The 17,522-nt window shown below is 45.5% G+C and overlaps 1 protein-coding gene and 1 long non-coding RNA gene across 3 annotated transcripts; both read left to right on the top strand.

Annotated features, from left to right (window-relative positions):
- The first annotated feature begins 716 nt into the window (after positions 1 to 716).
- Positions 717 to 2,756, top strand: LOC117775181. Its single transcript, XR_004616208.1, has 2 exons — positions 717 to 776; positions 823 to 2,756. It is a non-coding gene; the product is annotated as an uncharacterized LOC117775181 (long non-coding RNA).
- A 2,488-nt stretch (positions 2,757 to 5,244) lies between these two features.
- LOC117774049 (insulin receptor substrate 2-like) lies at positions 5,245 to 13,410 on the top strand. 2 transcript variants are annotated; one of them, XM_034606095.1, is made up of 3 exons: positions 5,245 to 8,243; positions 8,514 to 9,013; positions 13,358 to 13,410. In XM_034606095.1, the coding sequence occupies exons 1-3, from the start codon at positions 5,593 to 5,595 to the stop codon at positions 13,360 to 13,362; spliced, it is 3,156 nt and encodes a 1,051-aa protein (XP_034461986.1). In that variant the 5' UTR covers positions 5,245 to 5,592; the 3' UTR covers positions 13,363 to 13,410. The 2 variants fall into 2 exon arrangements, with proteins under 2 accessions (XP_034461986.1, XP_034461994.1); XM_034606103.1 differs by having other exon boundaries at positions 5,383 to 8,243; positions 8,517 to 9,013.
- Positions 13,411 to 17,522: the final 4,112 nt, after the last annotated feature.

Below are 17,522 nucleotides of genomic sequence, written 5' to 3'. Positions count from 1 at the left end.
CAACAGGGAAGTTGTTGTGCCACGACGAACTTCTTTTTGAAGACTTCACCATCTTTTAAGGGAAGAAAACGGACCAGAATGAAAGCCAGCGCAGTCGTTGACCAGAGTTGTTGCTAATGCACCTAAAACTGCAAAGACCAAACTTTTCCTGTTAAATGTTTGTCATGCAGGTTGTCATTTTTGAAAGTGGAATCATCAGGGACCTAATAATCGCTCTCATGGTCCTATTTCACATTCCTTTTAAATTGTATTCAGTTGCGCTTCTATGGGTGGTACAAGTGGGCTTATTGAGTTCTAGAAGCTAATGCTGGAGATGCAATGGTCTCAAGACGTAATTTTCACAAGTGTTTGGCCAACTGAGTGGTCAAAAGTAGGTTGTGTTACTGTTTTCAGTGGGAACTCATATGATGCGGCCATATGTAGCATTAAAATGGTCATATCGGCTGGACAACAACAGTAAAGGATGCTCACCTAGTCATGATCCTCAATCCTGATGATATGACAATGATATGTATCTATAGATTTCATGGTGTTTCTCACTTTTAGGTCTGAATACATTACAGAAAGTAGCTTTTGCCATTTTGCCATTGGTTGCTGTTTCATTGAGGGTTAGCCAGCTTCTATCAGATGCTAGATTTTCTAATATAGGGAGAGTTTCTACTCTAACTAGTTCTACTATTACATAGATGGTAATGCTAACAGTTATGTTCTACTCATATAGAGACCCATCCATCACACACGCGCTAATATTATCTTTTAAGTTGCCGATTTTTTGCGTTTACAAACCGTGATCATTAATTTTGCTGCCACATAAATAGAAAGTTCTACAAGACTTGTATAGTTTCACGTGTAAAATAAGCCTTTTTTGCAGTATTCGTAACTGATATTAAAATACTGGTCAGTTTATGTCAGTGCTAAATAAACAATAGAATATGTCGCTGCCATGTGGGAGTTACCGTCGCTCTCAATAGCACAACCCTGGTCCAACATGCCGGCACTGTCCAGGGTTCTTAACCCACAATCACACGATGGAAACTATACGAAAAGAGAAGTCACGGTACAACTACACATTAGAGGTGATAAATGACAGAAGAATGATCAATATATTAAGGATTAAAGTTGCAATATGTGACACTCAACACTGGACAATATATCTGACCAAAAACTGGATGGAATCAGCTCCTGTTTGTGAGCGGTTCGAAAATTTGCACTTAGAAATTCACCTTCAGAGAAAAAAAGGCTTTGGGGATTGAATGTAGGATTTCATCTCATTGTGTGTGTTTCCTTCAACCTGTTACTGCTCATCCTTTGAGAAAGGATCAATGTGCCATCGCCTTTTCATATCTAAGACTTTCATTCCTGAAGGAAAATATTTTTGCACAAGAAAAAGGTGGGATAGGGTGGGATGTTTTTAATCGATAATGTCAAATCCATTTCTAATCCAAGCAGGTTACGTGATGTTTTGAGTCGGTATGTTTGTGATGTTAGATTTTTGTTCTTGTGTAGTTTGCTTATTTTTTTTTAACATGATTTTTGTATTTTACAGATTTTATAGTTTCTTCCACTTTCCCTCTCTCCTATCATTATTCATAATCTCACCTTTTCTGAATCTAATGATAGACTGTGGTCTTTTTTTACGTTAATAGAATTGTTTTTTTTGTGAATGTCCCAGTTCTCAGACTAAAATGACTGGATTTGATTTGTCAGGACTGAGGAGGAAAATGCTGCACGAGTGTTTCTGAACGCTGTCGTACGTCTCAGACATTTGTCATCAAACTCAATCTGTAAATGACCATGTAAACTTTGACCTGGAGGTTCAGTGTGTAGGAGCTAGTGGCATCTCGTGTTAATATTTTGAGAATTAAGAATATTACGACTTTGTAATACTACAAGAATAAAGTCATATTACAAAAATAAAATCATAATTTTCATAAAACTTAATTCTGAAGTAATGAATATTCTTAGTTTCAGGTGACTTTTACACAAATTAAAATATAATGGTTAAATATTTGATCCTGCCAGAGATCCGACTTAATCCCACACACTGGTCCTTTACTTCACTATCTAAACGCCTGGTTCTGTTTCTCAGAACAAATTAGCGGTGGCGTCATTTGAAGAAAAGTGCTGTTTGTGTAAAGCGTCGCATGTATCAACAGGAGCACTTTAAAACACAGTGAAGGTCTGCTTCCAGCTGTTCTAACATCTGTTAACACCTGCAGTGCATGCTTCTGTACCAGAGTGCAAGAACTCAGTGTCATATCTTTATCTTATCATATCTTTCCAAAGTGATTTTAATTTGTGTGGAGATGTTGACGATTGTTTTATGAGTTGTTTTATCCGTGGCCATACTGAATGTAATCTAGTGTGTGACAGATCACTAATGATGTGTATGCAAGAAAAGAAGCACTACCATGTTAAATAAAGACCCACTGCACTGTTTTGAGATGGAAGAGAAGTCACTGTTCATGGAGGAAGTTACTTTACTCGGACTGATGGACAGTGTGTGATATGCATGAATGTCCTGATTGTTGGGTCTGACCGGTTCAGACTTTTCCAACCGACACGCAGCTGTCACCTCATGTGATTGAGATCAGCAGCTAATATGTTTACGGCTGAATTAAGGGAAGAGAGTCGCCGGTCAGCTACACAGAGAAACATGGCCGAGGTGTGTTGCTGCAGTTTCCAGGACAGAAACAAGTTCCAGGATGTGATTTGTGAAAATGTAATCCCTAATTAAAAGTACATTTATTTACCTAAATTTATATTTTTCTTTCTCTGTAAATATAAATATAAATGGCACTCACTAGAGTTTATACATCCGCCAAGGCCCCACAGTCCCCTTATGAAATCACATTTAAATTCACTACATCTTCATTTTTATTTGGATCTGCACCAAACTGCAAACTCTCTTTAACACTGGTCTGATCGTTTTCTTCAGGATCCATGAATTTTCTTTGAGAAATCAATGAAGACATTGAAACACAGCTGGAGCGTGGTGGGAGGAGTTTGGTCATTAGGTGGATGCAGGTCAGCTGGTCTGGCAGGTGGTGACTCTCAACCAGTCTCCCCCCCCCCATCACAGTGTTTGGTTTTAAACTGATTTCTATATTTAATTTCCTCTTCAGTTCTTCAACTTATTTTCAGTTAAAACTCATCTCTGATCTCCCTCGTCCGCCTCGAGCCGTCACGCCACGTTGTGATTTGTCACAACCACATTAACTGACAGACCAGGTGAGGTGAAGACAAACAGACAACAGGTAAAGAATCTAACATCATTTACTTTATTTCTCCAATGGAACTTTTACAAGCAGCACATTTTCAATGTCAGATGAATGAATTTATAACACTTTAAAACCAATAACACTGTTCCCCATGAAGATGATATGACCATTAACCAGAACCTGGATCCAGACATGAATAAACACGTCTCCTATGAGGCTGCATTGGGATTAATACTGATTTATAAAACATTTGAAAACAAAAACAATGAAAATCTGAGCTGATGGTCAAAAAAAGTGCACAATAACCATTTAGTGCTTTTGTTTTTGCCACAGTCTGTTTACATGTGCGGTCAAGTGCTATGTGTTACTAAACCCTGCCCGAGGTGTTTATGTTTTTTGCTCATACCTCGGATTATAGGTGGCGGCTAATGCTGAAAACACATGCTGCTGTTGTGCTTAACCCCCGTTAGCACTTGTGTAAAAACAGAAAAATAGGCAAACATCACACACACATGAGGAACAACAGTGATGAGAACAATAGTGATTAGAGGGGCCATGGATTACCCTTAATCTGCAGCATCTCTGTTTGTTTAAAGGGTCAGATATGCTCATTATCAAGCAGATCACCCTCCTGTCATCTATTCACACTCATTGCAAGAGGCGAGAGGTGTAATCTGCTTGTTGGGAGATTATAAAAAACAATCCAAGTTTGTGTGGGAGCGGGTGTGAACGTGGGTTCGGTGGCTGATCTGCCCTCACACGGACATGAGTAACGATCATGAAGATCACAGGGAGAATGACTACCACAATTACCAAGATGATCTGATGAGCAGATGTCTGCGAGCTTCCTCTTGTCTTCTGACAGGCCCTTCGCAGCCCTACGCCTCTGACTGCTTTTCTTCATCACTGTCTTCTGTGTGAGCTACACTGAGGAAAGGTTGTTTTTCTGTATCTAAATGAGATGTAGGGATGGTGTGTGTGCAGCCGTGCAGAGTGGACCTGTGCAGCCAGAGGATGGCAGCATTCCTGCAGCTTGTTCTCGCTCTCAGGCCTCTGACGCACTTGCTCTAGTCAGTCCCCCTCTGTGAGATGGCTGTTTTTCATTCAGCAGCAACGCTCTGTAAATATGCAGCACGAGAATATAAAATCACAAACAAATCAAAGTCGCCTCTCAAATCAAATCCTTGCTTTTTTTTATATTTTCACAGAAAAATGTAAAAGATCCTAAATATGATTATGACCTAAATGTTGTCATGTTTTTAAGAGAGGAGGTGCAGGGGGAGGAGATACAAGGTTCCAGTTGGAGAGGAATACCTCCAGGTTTAAAAACACTCCTTATATAACTGGTGGAAGCCTGTGTCCGGGTTGTTTATAGTATCTCTGCTTCATAAATGACTAATGTTTACAGTCCAGTATCACGTTGGACATTTCAAATCACCATTAATCCAAATGGCCTGTCGATCATAATAAAAGAGAAGAATGTCATCGAATGGTGCAACAAAACACAATTAATTACACACACGCACACACACACACACACACTACACTGTAATATATGTAGTATAATAACAACACTGATATTTGGAGGTGTGTTTAAATATATAGATAGATATATGTTTATATAGACAGATGCATGTTACATAGATAAAAGTGTATTTACAATGATAAGAGTGTATTTACATAGATAGAAATATATATATCTAATAGATATCTATCTATTTTTATATAGATAGAAGTGTTTTTACTTAGATATAAGTATATTTACATTGACACAAATGTTTATATATAGATAGATGTGTATTACATAAAAATAATTTTGTAAAAAGTGTTTTTACATAGATATACATGTATTTACATAGATAGAGGTGTTTTTACATATATAAAAGTGTTTTTTCACGTATAGATGGACGTGTTTGTATAATCTACAGATAGAAGTGTGCTTCCCTCATGCTACAGTAGGATATACAGCCTCTGTGTTGTCCAATGGGCTCCTGATCTTTTCTGTTTCTGCATGACAGGGCTGCTGGAGGAGCAGGGGCGGGCTCTGCTGGCGGCGAATTCTTGAATGAGCCAATGGGCGGCGGCGCAGCGGGATGATGGACAGGCACGGCCCCCCCAGCAGGCCCCGCCCCTGTATGACAGTGTTTTATTCTTATTTTAGAGCAGCAGCAGCGTCACATGTTGTTTTTCTCCAGGATCACATCGCTCCGTGCTCGAGTCCCTGCGCGCTCCGGCTCCACTGTGGCGCACACGCTCTTTATTATGGATTAGAATTAACCGGGTCCGTTAGAAAGCTTATTTTTTTTTGCTTATCCAAGAGGGAAAAGGGGGGATTTCTGCTTCTCTGCAACTTGAGAGGAGACGAGGAGACATGACGAGTCCTCCGGTACCGGGAGGACACCTGTTATCTAATGGGACGACCGGCGTGAAGAAGTGCGGATACCTGAGGAAGCAGAAACACGGACACCGGCGCTTCTTCGTGCTCCGAGAGGCCACCGAGCACTTCCCCGCGCGCCTGGAGTATTATGAGAGCGAGAAGAAATGGAGGAACAAGTCCGCAGCCAAGCGGGTGATAACTTTGGACTCGTGTCTGTGCGTAAACAAACGAGCTGACGCCAAACACAAGCACCTCATCGCCCTCTACACCAAGGACGAGTACTTCTCTGTGGCTGCGGACAACGAGCAGGAGCAGGACAGCTGGTTCACGGTTCTGACTGATTTAATAGCAGAAGGGAAAGTTTATGACACCCCAGCATCCACCTCCTCCTTGGTGGGCTTTGAGGAGACCAGCTATGGCCTCATCACTCCTGCAGCAGCTGCCTACAAGGAGGTATGGCAGGTCAACTTGAAATCCAAAGGCTTGGGTCAGATCAAGAACCTCACTGGGGTGTACAGGCTGTGTTTGTCCAGCCGCACCATCAGCTTTGTGAAACTGAACTCTGAAACTGCTGCGGTGAGTTTACAGCTCATGAACATCCGGAGATGTGGCCACTCGGACAGCTTCTTCTTCATAGAGGTGGGCCGGTCAGCGGTGACCGGCCCCGGGGAGTTCTGGATGCAGGCGGAGGATTCAGTGGTGGCGCAGAACATCCACGAGACCATCTTGGAGGCCATGAAGGCCATGAAGGAGCTGTCAGAGTTCAGGCCGCGCAGCAAAAGCCAGTCTGCCAGCACTAACCCCATCTCTGTGCCCACACGACGCAACCTCAACAACCTCCCCCCTAGTCAGACGGGCCTGGTGAGGAGATCCAGGACTGATAGCATGGCAGCCACGTCCCCAGGGAGAAAGTTCACATCCTGTCGGATAAGAACGGCCAGCGAGGGAGATGGAAGCGTGACCCGGCCTGTGTCCATGTCCATATCTGTGAATGGGAGCCCCACCAGTCCAAACTCTGGAAATCTCAGCCGCTCTCACACCCTCAGTGCTCACTGCAAAATGCTCGAGTCAGTCTCCAACCTGCATCACAGCCGGTCCATGCCAGGGTCCAATTCCCCTCCATCTGCCTCCAGCCCCATCAGCATGTCTCCCAGAGGGGGGGGGAGCATCTCCACTCCTGACAAAGCCAGGCGGCCGTTCAGCTGCAGCGCCTCCATCTCTGGCTCCCTCAGTGACACTGGCTTCTTGCTCTGTGATGATTACAGCTCCAGCCCAGGTGAACCCAAATTCCTCCCCCTGACCCGCAGCGACACGCCAGACTCCCTTTCCAGCACGCCTCCCTCCCGTGACATCAGTGACCTTTGTGGCTACATGATGATGGAGGGTACGAATGGCAGCCGGCCTGGCGCTGGTCTTGATGGCCAGGCGTTCGACAAGGCGTACAGGAAGCGGACGCACTCCCTCACCACGCCACGACAACAGCGGGTGGTAGCGCCACTGTCCTCAGCTTCCCTGGATGAGTACACGCTCATGAGGTTGGCCCACGGACAAAACTGTCACTCCGCCTCACCTAAAGTGTGCTACCCCGAGGATTATGGAGACATACAAATTGGTTCGTCCAGGAGCTCAAGTAGTAACCTTGGCGATGATGGCTATATGCCAATGACGCCAGGTGTCGCACCTCCGTCTGGAAAGGTAGACAACTACGTGCCCATGAGCCCCATGTGTGTCTCAGCACCAAAGCAGATTGTGAACCCCAGGGTTCATCCTCAGGCGGCTGCCAGCAGTGGCTACAAAACCAACTCCCCCTCTAGCAGCTCTCTAGAGGACAATGGCTACATGAGAATGTGGTGCAGCTCCAAATCCTCCATGGAGAGCCCAGACAGGCATGGTGAATACATGAACATGTCACCTGGAAACCCACCTCCACTCCAGACACCCCCTGACTACTTGGGCCTGCTCTCTGGTGAACCTGCGTCAGTGAGGTCAAATAACCAGGCCAGCTTCCACACGCTGCCGGCTAAACTCCAGGCCTCTAAGACTGAAGACAGCAGCCAGTATGTGTTGATGAGCCCGCAGAGTGTGAGGCAGCGGGCCACAGAGTCTGACTATTACTCAGTGATGCAGCCCAGCGCGAGCCCCTCAGTGCTCTCTCCTGTCAGACACGGCCGGGCAGAGAGCCTTCAATACAGAGGGAGGCTGGGACGGCCCAACAGGTTATCCCTCGACACCCTGAAGACCCTTCCCAGCATGAATGAACACCCCCTGCCCGGAGAGCCTCGGAGTCCTGGAGAGTACATTAACATAGACTTCAGCTGCACCAGATTCTCCCCCCCCTCCACCCTATCCACAGAGAGCCAGTCGTCGTCTCTGGGCTCCAGCGGCGGGGGCCTGGGGAGGTCGTCCCTGACAGACTACATGAACCTGGAGCTGGGCTCACACTCACGCCGGGATGCTGACACTCCTGCTGAGCACCTAGACGCACTCCCTGTGTTGTCAATGTGCTCAGGGGAGGAGGGAGTGTTCCACCTGGGTTGTGAGAAAGGGTCTCAGGGCCTCGACAGTGAGGTGAAAAACGACTACACGGAGATGACATTTGGGATGACCAGCTCACCCCCACAGCTTGTTCCTCAGAGCTCAGCAAGGTGTGTGTACCAGTGTGGGGAGGGAGCTGTTTACTGATGTGTTATCATCTATTTCATCTGTTTGGCTTCATCACAGGCAGATTGGATGTGTAAAGTGTCTGAAAAGTAACATTATGAACTCAAATAAAGGTAAATGCTGTTATGATGAGAGATGGAGGCAACAAGAAGGAGACATTTTTGGGGTGTGACTTCTATTTTTCTGTGATTCAGTGTGAAAATAAAAAGCTACATGTTTACTAAACATCTATTATTTTGAATTTGACTCTCCAGCAGCCAGAGCAGCAGGGAGAGGAGGCTCTCTCTGGAGGACCAGGGAGTCCCAGAGAGCATTGGGGTCTTCCTGCTGGGGGCCACCTCCTCCGTCACAGTGGACCCTGACTGCTCCGCCAAGGTGATCCGGGCCAATCTGCAGGGACGTCGGCGCCACAGCTCGGAGACCTTCTCCTCCACCGCCACTGTGACGCCGGTCTTCCCTTCCTTCGCCCGTGGCGACACGATGAAGAGGCCCAGCTCGGTGGAGAACATCTCGTCCCGGAGCAGCGAGGGCTCAGATGAAGAGTACGGCAGCCCAGTGAACCGGCAGGGTTCCTCTGGCTACCCGAACGGACTGAATTACATTGCCTTGAACCTGCTGGACAACAGGGATGTGGAGAAATGTGAAGAACTGGTCGGCTTCAAACCCACCAGCAGCTGCAAGGGGGGAATCAATGGATTACACAGCACTCCCTATGTCTGTTTGGGTTTCAAGGAGGCTGCAACCACTGCCAAAGGTGAGTGATGTTGATGTCATGTGTTATTGCTTAATAACTATTTCAGCTTTAAGTGCTGCAGGTCTTGTTGTTTTATTTGAATTTAATCTTGAGACACTTGGAGTTGAAACAAATGACAGAAACATTTTGGTTTCACTATCTTGTACAGTTGGAAGTCAAATAGGAGAAGAAAACAATGACAAGGGCCAACCTGCATTTTCTCTATATTCAAATTCAAACAGGCTCTGTGGATTTCCAAGCACGTAAGTAGGTGGTGCTAACTCTGCCTTCGGGTGCTCCTCCTAAGCTCCTGCTTCTCAACACTTAGGGATCCTGTGACTCCAGGAGCTTATTTGTGGCTGAAACTGACTTTGGCAAACACAAAAACAGCAGAGTTGTGACGCAGGAGAGTGTCGAAATGAAAACAGAGGGTTACAATCTGTATTTTCTTCCCTGCTTTTTGGCCTCGTTTTTGTCAATTCCCAGTATTTCCGTCAGCATGTGAACGCAGCACGAGGCTGCTATGAAACGTGACCAGGCTGAGAGCTTTGAAGTAAACAAGCACCATGACGGAGGAGGACGCTGCCTCGCTGCCACAGCTGTGGGCTGCAGATACCAAAAATACACGAGTGGACGTCAGCATCCCACCAAACACTATCCTCCACAATGGTGTTCTGGTAGAAAATGAACAAAAAGCTTTGTAATAAGACATTGCTGGCAATAGGTTGTTACTTGTTTTGGTGATAAAACTGGTTTACTACAGCTTGTTACTGGCAGTGATTCCCCTGTGCTGATAGCTGAGGCTGCCTGTGAGATGTAATGTCACACTGAGCTGCAGGCATTTCCGGCTGTTGTTTTTCAGCTGGGTAGGCAATAGGATGTGTTGCACATCAATGTGACCTCTATAGACCCTTTGATCCCACCATCCCATGATCGATGCCGTGTCCCGGAATATCCCAAAGAATCAAGTGAAGCGGCGGCGTGGTCCAGAAGACGGCGTAAACAAAGTGCACGGTGTTGACATTAAAGCCAAGTTTGTCCCACACGCCGTTCACTGGACACAGTCACATGTGTTTGTGAGCATGTAGAGGAGTGGGTGTATGTGCGTGAGGGGCGGGGGGGAACTCTTTGACATGTGAGGCCCAGCACAAGTGGATATCTGTGTGTGTGTGTGTGTGTGTGTGTGTGTGTGTGTGTGTGTGTGTGTGTGTGTGTGTGTGTGTGTGTGTGTGTGCAAGGGAAAACAACAAAGTGAGTGAGTAGCTATGAGGCCATCAGGTAACTGGATGTCACAGTCCACATTCCAGGCAGAGTGCGTTTGCTGCGAGGGGGGGGGGGGGTTGTTTTTGTCGGCTCCAGGCCGTTTGTATAGAAAGTGGCTTTTACTTCCCCACGAGGCCCCTGTGAAAGGACGGGTACGTTATATTCCTACAATCAGTGACGCCCCGGTGAATAAAGGGGAATGCATCGACTCTGTGTTACATATTTAAAATCTATTATTTAGTCAGAAGAGCCATGATTGAGGTCAAATGGCTGATTTGCAGTTAATTCATTTATCGAATATCAACAGTACCTGTGTGCACGTTTGTTTACTGTCATATTTTAGTTTGCACGTGTTCTCAGCTCACATATATTCGGTGGTAGTTGATCGTAAGTGACCAACAAGATGGAGGGAAAGGAGTCGCGCACACACATGTGGACTCCAGCACGTACACATGCAGAGCAGCCAGGGGTATGTTTTTCTCCCCCCCCCCCCAGTGGCATAGCTTGCATCCGTGAACACTCGCCAGCGACGTGCAGAGAGCGCGAGAGAGTGTTTTGTTTTCCAGTGCTGCTTTCCCCGAGTGTGGGAGAGCGAGTGAGTGCGTGCATAATAGGGGAAGGATGGCACGTGAACTGCACTGCCCTTCTGCCTCATTAGGCTGTTCACTTAGCAGAAGTAAGACAAGCAGAGAGTGGGGGGGATGGAGCTCAGCCTTGTGTGCTCGGTAGGAGGAGGAGAGGAGGGGCTTGGGCTTTTTAAGCAACAAACAAACTCATCGATGAGGCCCCCTTCAGCCTAGGTGCATTCTGGGAGTGCAGAAGCTCGGGGTGGCGAATGCGACTGTGAAACGCCTCCCTGGGTGAAAGGGGTCAAAGTGCACTGTAGGAGATTTGGGCTCCTCGTCCCCTTTTAATAATGTTGTTGGTCAGGATGTAACGCTGGGCCCAGAAGTCTGCGGGTTTTCAATCCTGACAAACACCTCCTCGCCTCGACGCCGCTGATTAGTTTACCCTCGGAGTGAAATTCTGTTTGGCAGGAAATAAAACCTGCAGACTTTTGGGTCAACAGCTTCTGGAGGAACGCCATCGCTCTGGAGGAAAAAGCGGTTGTTTGTCAGGATCAAAGTTCTGCTAACGTATCCACGGAATTTAGCCTTTGCCCCCCAGACCCGTGAAACGTGGTGGCGCTGCTTCCAGTCAACAAAACCCATAAGCTTTTGACAGCTGGACATGTCCTTTCTTTCTTTGCTCCGCCTCCAGTCAGCTCCGACGTCTTAATGCCTGGCAGATCGCTCCGGTGTTTGTTTACCTCTGGTTTTGTCAGCGGGCCAGCCCATGTGACTCTGCGGTGGTGTCTACCTCTGCCCTAACCCAAGCTGCCCGGCTCCTCTAGTGGCGCTGGCTAGCCGCAGCTCAGCCAGGTGGATGTTCTGTACCAGACCCAGATTAGCCAAGTCAGCCGTCTCTGTTTCCACCGCCTCGTCTGACTAATACCTTTATCTGATGGCAACAATCGGCTGCTGCCTCCGCTGTGACGATTCAAGAAGCTCGATGAAATTATTCTTACGGCCGCTGTTTGCTGTTTTGTCCCTCTGATGGAAATAAGCACTTTATTTATAACTGATTCTCTTGCCTTTTATTGGCAAAACAATATTTTCACATGAAACAATAGTAAACCCACATTCTTAAAGTTTGTGCTTTAATGAACATGAGTAGTAACACCCGTGTTTACCTAGTGTTTAAATGGCTGCAGTGAAAAAGGTGCATTACTAAAATAAAATGAACAAGCGAATAGTGAAAATAATTGAGATTAAAACTGATGCATTTGTTAAATGTTTTATTTTCCTCAGCACATAGACCAGAGGGAACAAACATGTAGCACTGCAGGCTCCTGTGTCAGTTATCAGGCTCTGTGTGTGTGTGTGTGTGTGTGTGTGTGTGTGTGTGTGTGTGTGTGTGTGTGTGTGTGTGTGTGTGTGTGTGTGTGTGTGTCATGGCACAGGAAGGGGGGGGGCTAAAGTAGGCCGGGATGTTCCAGACAGAAGCGCTAGCTGCTAGATAACTGCATGGCCAGCTTTCCCCACTTTTAGCCAGCCACGGCTCCAGATGAGATTACGGACTCTGCAGGCGAGATTAGATGGCCAAGGGTAGATCAACGAGAGCCAGCAGATATCCCACAGCCAGCAGCTGGGGGAGTATGTCATGCAAAGTGTCGGCATTTGACCGCTTCAGCATGTCCAGTTGGTTTTGTTGACTACAAATGGAATCGGAAACTGGCGCAAAATCCTTTTTCCAATGCAGCTTTTCAGGAATTGAGAAACTTGCTTTCAGCCGCAGAGCCGCACATTTTGAGGCTTTCTAAAGCGTTTCATCGGCCTCACAGTGACAGAAGTGTCTGAGCCCAAAGACCATATAATTCTTGTGTGGTTGCAAGGCACATGACAGCAGTGAGGACATTTTCCGCCTGGAAGCAAGTGTCCTAGCGTCTCTAGGGTTTGTCTCCTTCGTCCCTACACCCTCCTCCTCCCCAGCCCTGCACTGCTGGAGCCATTGGCCCTTTCACCCATTGACCACCATCCTGACTTCAAGTAAATCCCTCCCTCCTTAGAGCCTGCACCATCCCAACCCCCTCCTCCTCCTCTTCCACACACACACGCACACACGATAGAACAACACCAACAATATTTGTCACAACATGCAGGTTCTCTCTGTTTGTATAATATCAGCGAATGTGCCGCTGCTGCAGCTAACTGCTCCGCCTCTGCTCAGCGTGTGTCCATAGCAACACGCGACAGCAGCGCAGACCCCCAACCCCCATCACTCCACATCTGAGATTATGTAATTATGCCCGTTGCCGACCAGGCTTCCACTCGCAGCCCGACACGGTGCGGTTTTTAATGAGAAGCATATAACTTATAAAAAATAAAAAATTAAGTGTTTATGTACTTGTGCATTGGTGCAATTTTTATTGTTTTTGCATTACAATTACAAAATAAAAGATCATCTGCATTAGACTAAATTGCTGTCGTGTATTGCAACAACTCAAGTTTAAATTGAGATATTTCCATTAACTCCTGTTTTCTCTCTCGTCCTCTGTTTCAGACTGAGCGACTCCTCCATCTTCACGTCCTCACCAAACTGCTGCTCTGCAAAAAGAAAGAAAAAGGATCAATGATGGCCTTTCATTGGATTCTGTGGCCGTCAAAGACCCTCTGGACCCTCAGCAACACACACACACACACACACACACACACACACACACACACACACACACACACACACACACACACACACACACACACACACACACACATAGGATACAAGCATGTCACCAACTATGCATGTCATGAGTGTGTGTGTGTGTGGGTGAGGGGAGCGTCTCATGTTCCCTGCGCCTTCAGAGGCCATATCTTCTGTGACCCAAATTTCCATCACGTAAGATAATAATGAAACTCTAATGGTATCCTCAAACTATTTATTCACTGGTGGGTGGTTCTATCACGACCTGTACGTGAGCAAGATACAAATCATGACCAGCTACTATAGAAATGACCATGGAGCAAGGTACACCGAGTATAAAACTATATTTAGATGAAATTATTTATTTATTTTTGGAAGATGAATGTCTCATAAGACCTACCCGATGCCTTAATGTCTATACTGTCCTTACGTTTTCTATGGAATGACATAAATATTCTATTTCGGTACGTCTGTTTGGATCTACATCTCTATATTGTTATTCTCTAGTGGAAAGTAACTAGTTTACCCTTAAAATATATTATTTCAGATATGTACAGTGCAGTCGGGCTGCCTGATGATTTATGGTATTGATATTAAAGTATTTTCTTAATTTCTAATTTATTCTAACCTAGTTTATTTTTTTTTGTCCAATCAAAACGCTGGACTTAAAGAAATATATTTGTAAATGTCTCTGAGAGGTATGCATGTGTTTGTAAGTCGGCTCGGCCCCCACGACACCAGGCACCTGAAAGCACTGGACCTCCCACAGCTCCATGAAAACCTCACACACTCCTACCGTCAAACCTTCTGTGATATCATACGATGGTACAACTGTCTAATGGAGGGGGGGGCGGAGCCAGCGGAGAATATCAAGGTTGGGGGGGTGAGAGGCCAACGACCACATCTGGCACCATCATGGAGGTTCACTGGAGAATCAGCTGTGGGGAAGATGCAGCCGATTGCATTAAATATAAGAGATGATTAAAGAGAAATTATATAATGTAACATATGTGACGACATTATAGTATAATGCTATAATGTAAAACTAAAGTATTTGAGCTTTTACGTACGGAAAGAGATGCGCCCATTTCAAACTATTTAACTGCACTACCCAAGTATTATACATCCACTAGAGGGCAGTGCATAGTCGAGAGTTTTACGACGATAACAAATATGGCGAGGGTGGAGGACGGTCGTGTTGTTAGTGGGTTAACTCACGAACTCTCTCCTTAAAACATTTGTTGAAAATTCTTCCTCATATCACGACAAAACCACAGAGTCAGGACAGATGGCTCCGCCCCGTTTCCGTATCTACGCTGAGCAGAAATGAGTGCTACGTCAAAACAGCACCTCCTGTGGCAGCAAGTAGTAATTTCAGGATAATGAGGAATACGAACATGTAGCGTAGTACTAGCATAAGTCAAGAATAACCTTTTCCTGTAATGTTAGCTCACACAACGCGATCTAAAGTTGGATAAATTTGTGATTTCAGTCAAAAATTACAAGAGAACGTTTAAATCTGCTGCCTCCGTAGAGCTTTCAAAATGGATGCCAGAGGATTCGTACATGAAAACCCCTCTTTTCTATTTTACACTGTGCTGACTCCGCCTGGCTCACAGCCCCCTTCAGTGTACATTAGATTGTAAATCATTGAACCACGTCTGAATGTATCACTGAGCTGGTGGGAAAAACTCCACAGAAACACAACGTGGGGGAAACAGTCGAGTTATATTGGAGCTGAGCCACAGAGTCGTGGCTTCTATTTATCCTCAGAGTCTTGAACGTGTATATATTGTGTATATAGACAGAGTTTAACTAAAAGAAATATTGAAACTTAGATTTTACCTATGCTGCAATGATATTCCTGTGTAAAGACTTTGGCTACCGATTTTTAAAAAGGGGGGGGAAGGGGTTTGTGCTTTGGGGTTGTACAGTGTTTGCTCCCTCACAGTCTATATGAAAAATAACTGTCTATTTTATTATAGCGATCTCTTTGCCTTGTTGACACACTTTACCTAATGGCATATGCAATAGTGATACAATCTAGTTTACAACCGTGGAACCAAATGTAACATTGCATCAACAGTTTTCTTTTTATTCTCTCGCTCATGTTGTACATTTCTCCTCCTGCCAAGTGTTTTCATCGCCGGGAACGTTTGACATGTCTCGAAGCGCTTCGCCTGTTTCTGTGTCCGTGGACAGATTCTTCTTCTGCAGCCCGGACCGACTCGGTTTGAATGTGTCATCGTCTTCCATTGTACATAGATCAATATACTGTTTATCGTGATGCTCACAAGAGATGATTTATAAATTCTGGTAGTAAAGTACTGCTTTTGTCTGTATTGATTATGGATAGCAACCTGCAGAAATAAATGAATTTATTTAAAGAGGTACAACTTGGTCTTCATTTTTTTATTCATGTGTCCTGCAGCCTCAACGACATCGTGTTCCTTCTCAGTACGATAGTATTTTAATATGTCACTGTATTAACTTCCATTGAGCAAAGCTTTACTACCTCCGCAGAGGGATTATGTTTTCAACTGTTATTGTTAGTTACGCAAAAAACTACTGAACCGATTTCCATGAAGTTTTGCAAAGGGGGAGGGGGGGGGGGTACTTTGGTGCAGTTAAAACAAATCCAGAGAATTTATATGTGCTTTCACAAGTGGATCATAAAGCATTTGGGACACAGTCATTTCCCTTCCCTTGTCAAGAGAGGAGGATTTCCTACCTCCGTCCTGTGGAGACTGATCCGGACTCTCCAGCCAACACTTTCTTTCTCTGCCCGGGGTTTTATAGCAGACGGAGGCTGAAGCAGGAAGCTCATACCGAGCCAATGACTTCCTGCCACGCGTCTCCAGAAACCACTGACTGCCGGGAGGTCAGGGGGTTCGACTCCTGGAGTCAACAGCACGTCTCACCTGTATCTGTCCCTCCCACACCCTCATGGGCAGATATCAGGAGTTCTCACACAGGAACCATGTGTTTCTGTACATTTATCTTTTTACACATGGTCATTATAAGATACAGGAAGATTTTCCAATGAGCGAGTTACATTTCTCATCATGGGTTACTTATTATTACTTCAAACAAGGACAGAGGTACAGACGTGTGTTGCATTCACTTCAGGAAATAAACCTCCTCAAGTTGACCTCATATGCGTCTGTATAAATGTATATAGACTGAAACTGAACTGGTTGGCGAAGGCATACAACTGCAGGACGGTGATTCTAGTTGAGGCGTCCAATAACTAACTGAAACCAAATTAATCAGAAAAACACACACGTGAGCAAACCAGCCATTCAACACATATTCTAATTGTCTCCTTTAAATACTGAGCCCTGTAATTATGAGAAATATCCCACACTCAATGTGATTATGATGCAGTTGTGACACATTCATATTCTGGGAATCACTTCACCAAGTTTCCAGTTCTCTATGTAGATACACAAACCACACACACACACACACACACACACAGTGGCACACCTCTGGCTGGTGTGTATTAATTAGCGGTATGAAACTGTCAGTGGGGCTTTGCTCTGCTGCCAGGCAGAAACCAGCGTTACATAAGACCCCCACCAGCAAGCCACCAGTAGGGACACAATGTTCCTCACCCCTCTCCACACTGACTGACTCTTTCTCTCCCTGTTTCCAAAAAGAGAAACCTGCACATTTCTGCTCCGAAGGCAAACCGCAAGAGAAGCAAGTAAAAATACGGCCTTTGTCGCACGATGCTTTTTGTTGTTCCCGCTCGTCTTCCTCGACAAAAACAACAGCTTGCTATATAAAGTGTGTTATGGAGGAGAATTACTGTACGACAACAGTGAAGGGTTCCTAAAATACAGTTTATAGGATGCGTCTTTGAAGTGTGTGTGTCTGCTCTATTCCTGGATGCCCTCAATTATTCCCAAATTAGAATTCACAATCACATGGTTGTGCACACACAAGAAATAATTCATCACAGCTGTGATGCTGGAGCCATGGAATCTGTGTCATGGTCACAGGAGCTTGATTTGCTTCACTC

Source organism: Hippoglossus hippoglossus, chromosome 2, assembly GCF_009819705.1.
Source record: "Hippoglossus hippoglossus isolate fHipHip1 chromosome 2, fHipHip1.pri, whole genome shotgun sequence".
NCBI lineage: Eukaryota > Metazoa > Chordata > Actinopteri > Pleuronectiformes > Pleuronectidae > Hippoglossus > Hippoglossus hippoglossus.
The sequence above is the reverse complement of the archived record's forward strand: the minus strand, read 5'-3'. Positions and strand labels throughout refer to the sequence as shown.

Coding starts and splice junctions, on each gene's coding strand:
- LOC117774049 (XM_034606095.1), top strand. CDS start 5,593: ATGACGAGTCCTCCGGTACCGGGAGGACACCTGTTATCTAATGGGACG. Junction 8,244..8,513: donor GTTCCTCAGAGCTCAGCAAG/GTGTGTGTACCA, acceptor TTGACTCTCCAG/CAGCCAGAGCAGCAGGGAGA.